Raw genomic sequence first — 12,308 nt, 5'->3', positions numbered from 1 at the left:
GTATGAAAATATCACATACGACCTTTACGCGTAAAATTGAGTAAATACACATAATAATTATTCCTGCCCATTTGAAAAAGTAGTAAAATATATTACCATTTCATCCTATATGCCGTTCTGACAGAGAAATTGGAAAAAAAAAATTGCAAAAACACAACATTGCAATTTGCTGTAAACATCTAAAACCTTCATCGAATTTTCTGTATTCTGGAATAGATTAGTCTCGTTAAAATTAAGGTAGTAGTTTTTATAGCATTCCATGCTCATGTAGCACCACTATAAAGATAATATAACAGTAAGTTCACCGCAGATGATTTCTGGTGCTTCATTCTCGGTGCACACTAACAGCTCCTCCTGCTTCCTCTTGCATTAATGGATTAGTATGTATGCGTCAATCAATGAGAAATAGTTTGAAATTGTATTGTTCGTAATTGCGAAAGCAGAAAGAAACTTGGAGTAACCTAACAGTTTTGGCACAGATTATCTATTAGGTTTCACAATCGTCTGTGGTTTTAGATAGTAATATTGTACCATGGAGCGTCAAAACTTTTTCTTATTGTTTTTTTTTTTATTGGTAAGGAAAAATGTTCCCTTTAATTTCCATTTTATTTTGTTTTCCTTTTAATTTTCATTTAATTTTTCCTCGTTTATGTTCTTTTTTGGGCCATAGAAATGTCATTCAAAATTTGATAGAGGATCTTTGTTTTTCTTCTAATAAATGGTGGAATAGCTGTCATGGTTTATCATTTTTTTTTTTTCACGTCGTGATATATATTTTCTCAGATTATAGTTCGTGAGTGACTTGAAAAAGGGTAATTACCCGTTTTGACGGAGAGCCGAGATAAGAGCTAGTTCCGGTGTGTACGAAAGTTTTTGTATGAAATTCTTAGACCTTTGCTGAACTTTAAAGAATAAACACCTCTGTTTGAAAATATTAGCACTTTGTGAATATATATATATATATATATATATATATATATATATATATATATATATATATATATATATATATATATATATATATATATATATATATATATATATATATATATATATATATATATATATATATATATATATATATCGGCGCGTACAAACAGCTCCTCTCATTTGATCTGCCATCAGCGGTCCAATTACCCTGGAAAACGTATTTTGGCAGAAACTTTCTCAAAATGCCTTTGAAACCAACTCGAGACTTCGAAACATATTTGTAATTCCTAAAAACATCTAATAATAACATTGCGCTTCTAATTACCGATTTTCCTAAATGTACTGGAATAAATTAATTTAAAATTAGATTCTTTAAAATTGAGTATTATAACGTTGAAGCCAAGTTTTGCGTTCAACAGAAATCTGACTTGTCTACCCGTGAAAAGATCTAATGTCGCTTATATTTCTACGTTCTTCGGAGCACTCGCACCTCGGTCCGGGTTTTTATAACGGGTGAGATAGGGAACGATCATACATGGCTATTATGTATATACTGTGTGTAGCACTAATGGTTGCACTCATCAGCAATTCCAGGGACGGCTTAAGACCCATTCACAGTGAGCTTTAGCTAATGCGGATTATTAGCTAAAGCTAGGATTTTAGCTAAAGCTGGGCCCATTCAAAACAAGATTTAGTTTATTTCTGCGAGCTAGCTACAGCCTGCACGGAAGTTCAATTTATCTGAACTTTTTTTGGAATTTGGCTAAGGGCAGCCAATTTAAGAGCTTCATTATCAATCCTTAGCAGTATTGAAGAAAACTATTTAGGAATTGCATGGAAATTATGCATTAACGTCTCCAAATAATCAGACAAGAAGCAGAAGAACCATATAGTTACAATTTTTTTCTTAGCCAGTCTGAGCTAGCCCATCACACAAAATTATCACAACTTGGACTTATGTTAGCTAAAATATTGATGTTGGCTAAATCACCGTGTTTGGGTAAACCTCAGCATTCGCTAAGTTTCACTGTGAATGAGAATTTATTAAACACCAAACTTCCATTAAAAGCTCTGAAGTTGAACAAAAACTCAGATTTCGATTCTGCTTTTGGCTGGCTATTTTTGTTCAGTCACCCAACAATTTTGTTCATCCTGAAAAGCCACAATTATTTCCAGCGATAATGGTTTTACGGAAAGGGCAAGGGAGGCCAACAAATACAATTCGATTTTTCAACAAATGCAGATACAGGTAACTCCATATTGATTCAGTTTATGACAATAATTGGAAACATCGAACTGGAGGCCAGAAGAAAGATTGGTGGTCAGAGATAAAAAAAAAACGTCATAGAGCCGCTTGAAGGCTCCCGCCTCTTCGGTCAGCTCTGGGACCCTGATTGGCTGTACCATGTCGAATCCGTTGCACATAACCGAGCCTCATGTAAAACTTCTATTTGATACATTATGGATGCCGGGCAAGGAGGAGCAGCGTCAAGAGTAAAAGTAAGTAACACTATGAAAAATTAGCACATGGTTAAAGCAAATAGCTCGGTTATGCAAAATCTCTAGTAGAGGCAATTAAGTACAACAGACATACAAAAGCTACTTTAAATGCATTTATAAGGAGCAGCTCACGAACACGTTGAGTCGAAGGTTCAGGATCAAAGTGGACCAAGTCCAGAAAAAAAGATTCTTTCGACACATTGGTTCTCGAAGCTAAATATTTCAAATTGCATACATTCCTCAAAGCTGTACTTTTGTTGGGTCAGCAAACAATTGCAAGACCAATTTGTGCAGAGAACTATAACTCTATAGTAAAGGCTGAGACGAATAAATCGAAACAAACCCAAATGGATTTGGTTTGCTCTTGCTATGAAAAGCAATGAGGATGACGATCCTCTTATTTTTGTTTTCTTTTTGTTTCTACTTCATGCTTAATATAATTTTTTTTGGATGATAGTAAGCTGTATCAATATAATGCGTTTTTCTTCCGTTTGATTTTCAGTTACGTTCAAGATTGCACTGGAGTACGTTAACTGCATTTTGAATCTTACATTATTCTGGTTGCTTTCTGAGCTAAAAAGGAGTAATTGCTTGTTTTATTTATTTTGATTTTTTTTAATCTTAATTTGCCTTTTTAATTTACTTTATTTGCTTATATTCATTTAAAGTCCGCATTAATTTAGTCTGCCAATGTTTTAATTTTTATTTTTCTCATTAATTTGTTCTGAAGACCCAATGTTGATTATAAGCTACAAGAATAATATCTACAGTTTTTTTTTTTTTTTGTTCCTTTTTTAATGAAATCCACTGGCATTAAACCCGTGTTCTTAGTTCTATTTTTTATTTACCTTTTAAATTCTACCATGATTGGCTGTCCAAACATGAATAATTGTTAGACTTGTGTGTCAACACTGTATTTCAATTTTCTTCTGTGGGCTGTTTTTAGTGGGTGGCCATTAATGCCAGTAATGGCATTATAAAATCCTTTTAATAGACAGTGATAACTTTCACAAACAGTGATTAAATTTCACAAAAAATACTAGATATTTCGATCACATATGCAGTGACTGTCATTAGTAGTAAAACTAAACATTCAGCATTCAGTTTATACTGATAACGGTCACTGCATATATGACCGAAATATCAAGTATTTTTGGTGAAATCACTGTTTGTGAAAGTTATAACTGTCTATTAAAAGGATTTTTTCCCTATTTGAACTTTTATTTATCGAAATGGAGAGGCAGTGTGGTCTCCGAAATTAGCTATGTGAGAATTTATTCGTTTTCTCAAAACAAAATAATTACCCTTTAAAATTTCTATATTGTTAGTATTCATTCGTTTTCTCAAAATAAGATAATAATCACAAATGAATCTAATGGAATGAAGTCCTAAGACATGGTAGGTCAATTTCGTTAAAATTCACGTTGATAAATTTTGATCGGAAAAACGCAAGATTTCCACGAGTTCTCTGGTATTCAGCGAATTCTTAGATGAAACAAGCATCAGACACGTCAATATTATTCAAGCAGGGTCGTAAAAATTCATTTATTGGTTGGCCCAACTTGTAGCTCACCCATCCGAGTAAAAGTATATCGACCACCTTCTTCAAAGAGGTATTCTAATTCAGTTTAAAAAAAAATGTATACCAGAAAGTGACTTTTTGTAGCTTCAAAAAACTTTCAAGAACAAAACAGAGAACTTCAACCCTAGCGATTTCGTAGAGGCACTTCCCAACCCATGATATCAAAACAATGGGAATTTGAAACAACATGTCAGATCGGAATATAAATATCTCTTTATTTGAATTGGAGCTTGCTAGGTGATTTAAATTAAATTAGTGCCACTAACTAATTATTCCAGCTATTCCCTCACAATCATCGATAATGACACGTATTTTTAGGGTATTAAATTTACCTATGACCCTCTGTGAGTGCAGCGATAAACAGGATATAGTATAAAAAAAGGAAATAAAGAAAACGACAACAATGCAAAAGCAAAATTCATAACATAATACAACAATAAAAATAGTAATAAAAGAAAAATGTTGCTCTTAATGCTTACAAGTTTCTGTTCTTTCCAAAATACATTAAACCTTTCTCAATCACAAAAAGGGCTAGAAATTAGATCTTTTAGTGCAAATATTATTTCTGCTGCACTCTAAATGTACAGAAATACTTTCCTTGTACAAAGGACTAGCCTAATAATAAAAAAAATCACATTTTTTAAATTTTCACCTTTCCTATAAAATTTTGTTTTGTATAACACAAAGATTTTTAAATACTGAAGTCGAGCTCTTAGAGCTAATCAACAACCATTCAAGCAATTATAAAAAAATAAAATAAAACCTTGTAGTCTAAGTGCGACTCATGTCAAGACGGCTCTAAAGAGTATGCCAAATGCCAAATGGGTCTGAGTACGTAAAAAAAATACGATTCAAAATAACAATGGAGAAAATAACAAAATTCAAGAAATAATACAACAATTTTTTTGGATAAGTAGCAACACATAAAATGGTATGGGTATATCTTAAATCTTTTGTTGCAACAAAAAAAAAGCAGCAGTATTCACTAGAACTCGTGCACATAAAAAATATAAGTGCCTGCGGTTATACCCAGATTTTGCATACAAGTCCAGTGGACATTGTCAGTCACGCGTCATCCCAAAATTAATCTAATCTTTCATCCCTTAATTCTACGACTATCTACCTTAGTTCTGCCCAAGGAATGGCATAGGGACGGATGATAGATGGACTTATCTGTTAACAAATGAAATGACAGCATTTTTATAGAGTCCTAAAAAGGGCTTATCCCAGATTTGCTTCTCAATCACTCGGACTATCTGTCTTGGCTTTTTCTACAATTAGCCATGTCTTGATGCCTGCAAAATACTTGATTTTAATTCTTATCTTTTTCTTATCTTTTTATACTTAACTTGGCCTACTGATTTTTCTTTTTTACTGAAGCTTTTAAAACCACCATAGACATCTACTTCATTTATTTATCAATCAAATAAGGGACATATACAAAAGCAATAACTGAAATTCAGGGACAGCAAGAGCAGAGGAAGAAATGGAGTTATTAATGGATTTATGAGTTTAAAACTCCATTTTTTTCTCCATCCACTCTGGAGAGACTGTTCCAATAAGGTCCACGACTTTATTAACCTGATCACAGAGTCTTTGAATTTGTTTATCCCAAGTTGGCAATGTTTTCTTCCTTTCAAAATATACAACAGAATCAATTTGGTCAATAGATCCATTCATTCGCCCTTCACTGATCATGTGAGATGCAATTTTTTCGGCTCTATTAGGATCAACATCTAACAAAGCACCAAGCTCATCAAGTCTAATACTATAATACAACTTAGAAATTGCAAGCAGATTATGTTCCATAACAGCTCTGTCTAAGATTGAAGAACCATCAGAACTGACTGCTTTCTGATGTGGCTGTAAGAGGACCTCAAAATCTGCAAGCTCAGATAGTCGAATCAACCGTTCCAAATACATTTTCTCAAGGACGTTATAGAAGGGTAGCTGCTGGCAGCGTTCATCTTTGTAAAGATTAGCCAACATACGGCTACGTTGCTGCCCTGCTGATGCCAAAATGGTACAAATGACGGCTTTTTGGAGAGCCGTCATCCTTTCAGCTTCGTGAACAATCACTTTATATGATAGTTCATTGTAACGCTGAGCTGCTTCCAAAAATTTCCTTCTGAAGTCCAATACGCGTGCGTAACAAACCTTATAATGAATCTGAAGCTGCGGCTTCTGAGTCTCCGCTTGTAAGAGGGAGGCTCTGTTAATATAAGCTTCTGCTTGAATAGGGTCTTCATCTTCAAGAAAAAGTCTTGCAATTTTTAGATATGTTTCCAACTTATAATCGACACCATAAGCTCTCTGCCCGCTTTCTAATGGAATTCCAACCAAAATATTGGCAGATTCTTTCCAATTTTGTTCTCGCTCATATATTTCAGCTAAATTCTGTCTCAGACTAGCTATCTGATCCTCAAAGGAAATTGTACGTGATGAAGCTTTTTCAAGAATATAATGAGATAGAATTTTTGCAGATTCATCAGGCATTTCTGAAATGATGGCCTGAACATCTCCCAAAATTGGCCTACTGACAACTAGGCTAACGCTATCATTTAAAAGTGAATCAACAATAGCTTTCATACAATCTAACTGGTTATCAGGATCCAGGCACTTAACAAAACCGAGTATCTCTTTATACTTGTCACTGATTTCACGGTGATTTCCACTGATTTGGCTGAGCTGAATGCGGACTTGCTGTGCCATCTAAAAAGAAACTATCATGAGTGTACAAATACTGTCATGAAGAGACATTAAAAAACAACAGTGGCATAGAAAATTTTGGGTAGGAAGGGGGCGTTATGAAGGGGTTATAGGGGACACAAGAATAGTAGCAAAATAAAATTTATTTGATGTTATAGAGACAGGAGAACAATACACACTTATATAAGAACAAGCACTAACACCATAAACCCCTACAGTAAAGACTAATTAAAAAAACAATACTGGGTAAGTACTCAAGTCTCTGGACTGTTCAGCTTAGATAAGTGTGCATTACAAACAGATACTGTTGTTTTGATTCTTTTCTGTACAGAAATAACAGGGTCAGCAATAATATATTTTGTCACAAGACAAGAAACTGAGCAACTTTAAATTATCAAAACTTATAAGCCACATCTAAAACGCAGCAAAATACAAATATTTGTACTAGAGCTACCAAGTTGAAAAGTTTTGAGCAGAGACAGTGGTTAATACTCCATCCTAATTGGTGCAACATGGATCAGAATGATGTTATACATTAAGTAGCTTATGCACAATTTGTGAAAAGTAGATTCTGCCTTGTATTCATTCCTGTATACAATGGGTAGGATAATGCCTTCCTTTCTTTTATTAGTCTACGTATTAGTTTATATAAGGCAGATTAGAGGGAACCCTACTATCCTCAGTTTTTCTGAGGCCATATCCATTTCATATTTGTTGCTGATAATTGCTTCAATACTAACATAAACAAGAAAATAGAATGGTCTCAACTTCGAGATTATTAGCACTATTTTTCTTATTCATGTTATTGCTTAATGAGAAAGACCTTTATTATAATCATTTTTAAATAAAGAGAGGCCATTGTACCAATTAAGGTGGGTTTAAAACATAGCTTATTTGTACAAGAAAAGCAACAACAAAAATTCAAAAAAAAGCAGGTGCATTGTTAAACTCGATTCCAGATTCAAAAAGAAGTACCAAATGCTTTGGAGCATGCTGATTGGTTTGGCCATGCTATTCCTAAAAAAATACTTTCCAGAGGCCCTTGCCACAGGCGGATTCACGGGGGTTGGGGGCCACGCCCCCCTTACCAAGATATTTCTCTAGATCCACCTTTAGCTCTTGCTTCCTGTTGAAGAATAAGGACGTTCCAGCTCCAAATTCAAAATCAAGCCTTGTATAGTCAAATTATAGGGGGGGGGGGCAAGGACCTAGTTATTATGTTGGATATTACTGCTCCATTTCAAAATGCCATCAATGTAACGAACAAGGCTGAGACTAACAATAATGAAAGAAGGAATGGTTGTCTGAGGACCAAGAAATGATAGTTGGAAAACTAAAATCTTCAACTTAAAGAGACAAATCCTTAAAAAATATCCTTGGCAATAAAAAGAAATGTTTACTTGCAAAGAAAAATAGAGGCGTCTAAAAGGACTAATGCTTGACTTTTACAATGACCTAAATCAGTAAATAAAATACCATCCATTATCAAACTAATCACCATTCTGGAAGGTTGTACCCAGTTACTCTTCCTTTTAGGATGTCAGATTCACTGCAAAGGTGAAGACAAATACAGAATTTGTTGACTTTATCTAAAATAATCTCTTCTTGTCTACTTCTATCATTTCATCTTTTCCACTGGGCATGATGTTGTGTTTTTGTAAGATATTTTGGGGTACTTGTATGATAAACGCCCTAAATAATGTTCTTCTAATATGTTTCTTTGATGCTCAATCATAACATAATATGCCAAAGTAAGATAAAATATAATACTTTAAAAACTAATTTAGGCTATATATTTGCACATTAGGGAGTATGGGGCTGAGGTATAGCGGGTCTGCATGCTTAATGTGTTAGGTACAATTATTCTGCATATTATGTAGTAAGAATTGTTTTCTAACTTCACACTGTCCAAATACTTTACCCCCCTCCTAATGTGCAAATATATAGCCCAAATTACATATTTTCCATCTATTCTGTCACTTCTCTTTGTCTTGTCTCACGCTAAGCTGAAAGAAACTAATGAAAAAAAAACAGTTCTATTCAATAATGCGTCAATGAATGAACAACTTGAGTGGTAGGGCATATATCATGCAAGTACCTATTTTGGTTTGCCCCACCAGCCCAGGGAGGGGTTAGAGCTGTCAATCCCCTCTGGAAAAAAGATTATAAAAAACAAACCATCATTCCTATTCAATAGAAAATTCACCTTACTTTGCTTTGGACTATAAAAATCGATTGGAGATGAAATAACATGACATAAAGATACAAGTTTCCAAAATCAGGGTTCCAAAGCCACTCTTGGATTTGGTAAGAGCTACACTTTATTTTATTTTTTTGTAAATATACATCTTAATTTTACAGATTTGAAAATTAAGATGTCCAATCAGCGATTGGACTCCTTAGAAAAGCCTCTATTTGGAAAAGTTTGGATTTTCTTAGCAACAGGGGTGCAGTGGCGTGAGGACGCATTGTAACACTGTTGTCATTCTCTTTTTTGGCACTAGAAATGTAAAAAGCAACATATTTAAATTTGTGTTCTTTCTGTCTTATGCTAGTATACTAGTCTTCTAAATTTTATATTCTTTTTTACTAATGGGAACAATCACTATGCACAAATATTTGTTTTTAACCAGAATTTTCAGCCAACAAATGCTGTTATCAGGCTATGCTAAAACTAAATAATGCCTTTCCGTTTATCTGTATATGAATCTGGAATACATCAATTTTCACTTATAATAAGAAACTTTCCAAAGAAACATAACAAAAACTTCAAGAAACAGTAAAAGTAAGACTGAACTATGCAGTTATTTTTACCCAATAATAGATGCCAAAAAAGAGGAAGAGCAAGAGCATGAGGCATAACAAGGGAAGAATACAACTTTGCTCCCACATGACAATTTAAAAAAAAATTTTGAATACATAAGCATCCTATATACCCTGCAAACTTTAACCAAGAAAATATCAAATAATAAAAACACGTTTACTTCACATCAAAGCCAGATGGAAGACCAAGGTAAACGAAACTAGAGGTTGGCTTAACAGTATGATCATCAAACTTTGAATCATGAAAAGAGGTATTTGCCTTATGATCAAGAATAATGAGCCCAGTTAATTTCCATTAGAAAAAGAAGACCAATATTCGCGTAAAAAATCAAAAGGGATGAAAAACTATCTTCCCTTGTAGCAAAAGATCAACTTAAAGTAAATATATCATCTGCATAATTCAAAACCAAAACAGTAACCCCTAAATTTATAAAATTTTGCTTTATAACTCTTTTGGTCACAACTACACAATTACTATGAAAAAGGGGGGGGGGGGGTAGCTCCCTTTTCTTACATGCATAACTACATTAGAAATTTTTTCCACAGAGCTACAAAGAACAATCTTTGAAATTAATAATGTTCAACTTTAACTTAACTTTAACATTCAATTTTCCATACAAATTAGATTTTCCACTGGAATCTTATAAAGGCCATAGTTATGAGTGTCAAACAACAACTGGCTATGCATACTTTCATCAAATGCCAGTATGGCATCTAAAACTGCAGCAATCAATACATCACCATCAAACCCAACTAAGATATTACACATTAGGGTGTGTGCATCTTCTCTGCTACTAACTGTCATTTGCCCAAACTGATTATCAGGAGTATAGTAAACTCAATTAACTTTATCTATAACTAGCAGTTCAGACGTCTTACATGATATAGGAGCCACAACAATCAGTTGGCATGAAACACACTGCAAGGTATCTTTCCCTTCTTGAGAACAAGGGTGATAACCCCAATAGGCTTATTTATTGCCTATCATATAGCAAATAGGCAAATAAGAGTGATAAGAATCTGGCACTAAACTAGTAGCAGCTATCCCTTGATAAAGTAAAGTTGAATACCACAAAATTTTGGTAACCATTAACAAATGCATTCCACAAGTATTGTCATCAGCTTTATATTATTTTTTTTTCAATTTAGAACAGCTCCTCAGACACTGGACAAGGATACAACAAAAGCCAAATTTTCAATAGCTTCTTGTAGTTTCATATCAAATCCAGATTCCTATTTAGCTTCAATCTATTAGCTAGAAAGAGAAAACTCAGAAACCACATGTCTTACTACATACCCAACTCAAGATTTCATTTGGGCTGTTATCAATACAAGCACTGGTTTCTTTTACAAGACAAGATTTATGCTTTTGTAGCTGGTTTGAAATTTTTGCAAAGCAAACATATGACCTTTGAGCCAATCTCAGAAACACAACAGGCATCAATAAGCTCAGGATTCATATTCCATATTGGCACCTCAATACCAATTTATATCTTTTATCTAGGCATGGTAGCAACCTCAGCAAATCTCAAGGCAAGAACAATTTCAGTGCAGTACAAATTTAATAAAAACTATTTATCTCTGTTCTTGGTTAGATCTAGTCTGAAAAAGGTGATAGAAGATTTTAGTTTTGATGGTACAGAGTCAGATATTGACTAATAGGTCAATATTCTCATTGCCATTCTTCAATGTCTGGCTTTTACTATTAATAGAAACTATATTTTCTGGTTGCTGCAAGACTTCAAGACAAAACAGGGAAGCAGTCAGGAACACTCATATATGTTTCTGACTATCAACATTTGAGCTGGAGGAAGCTATAATTGATCTTGGTTTAAGTATGAAGTCAAAATGTCAAGTTGAGCCATTATTATGTATTATATATAAAATCCAGATCATTCAAAATTGCTAAAAAATCAACATAAGCATAAAGCAAAATAAAAAAAAACTAATACAATTTTCAAAATTATAAATTCTTATTTTCTTTTATATATCTTGTAGCCTGGCCAAGTAGTTGGTCTGCTCTATTTGTAATCCTACATCCTTTAGGACAGGGGTTCACCTCCTGGTGTCACCAATTATTTGGTTTGGTATGAGGGTCAGCAGTGTGACTCTGTCAGCTCAGCTAGAGTTCATGCAGCTCCAAGTGGGCCAGAGGAAGAGAATCAGGAGATCAGTTCCTTCACTACACAGACCATTGATCTACTTGCAAAAAAAAGTTTTTTTTTTAATTTTTAAGATAGTATAAGCACATCTACAAATAAGGCTGTCAGTACAGCCTTCTTAAAGAATATACAAAAAAAAATACAAGCATTTTTTCTTTTACTCAAATATTACTGAAAAATGTGCCTTCTAATGGTAGAAATATGGATAGATGGTATCCTTGAAAAAAAAAATAGTAATGGTTATAAACTTCTGTATTTTTTAGGCATAACAGTATAGTTATAACCAACACATTATTTGATAATAAGATGGCCCATAAGTTAACATGGTACTCACATGATGGTAAGATAACCAACCTTATTGATATTATGCTATTGTAAACAGAAGACTGGCAGGATTGACACAAGATACTAGGGTATATAGCCTAGGAGTACTGTTATTGATGTTAAAAGTAAAGATCACAATCTAGTAGTGTCTAGGGTTAATGTAAAGCTGAAATTTAAGAAGGGTAAGAACCTCCCAGGAAGTTCTAATGTTGGTAGACTTCAGGATGAGAATTTGAGAGAAACCTTCCAGGAACGGTTGAATATGAAGCTAAGGAGCC

General features: G+C 33.8%; 1 protein-coding gene across 2 annotated transcripts in view; it reads right to left on the bottom strand.

Annotated features, from left to right (window-relative positions):
- Positions 1-5,407: 5,407 nt before the first annotated feature.
- The window catches only part of CSN4 (COP9 signalosome subunit 4), a 76,687-nt gene continuing 69,786 nt past the window's right edge, over positions 5,408-12,308 (bottom strand). For both annotated transcript variants that reach the window (XM_089093606.1, XM_089093605.1), the window contains exon 2: positions 5,408-6,724. In XM_089093606.1, coding sequence (XP_088949732.1) covers positions 5,525-6,724 — 1,200 coding nt within the window. In that variant the 3' untranslated portion in view covers positions 5,408-5,524. The remainder of the gene's footprint in view (positions 6,725-12,308) is intronic.

The sequence above is a fragment of the Artemia sp. Qi Xiang Cuo genome, chromosome 8 (assembly GCF_049724085.1).
Source record: "Artemia sp. Qi Xiang Cuo chromosome 8, ASM4972408v1, whole genome shotgun sequence".
In the NCBI taxonomy this organism is placed as follows: domain Eukaryota; kingdom Metazoa; phylum Arthropoda; class Branchiopoda; order Anostraca; family Artemiidae; genus Artemia; species Artemia sp. Qi Xiang Cuo.
The sequence above is the reverse complement of the archived record's forward strand: the minus strand, read 5'-3'. Positions and strand labels throughout refer to the sequence as shown.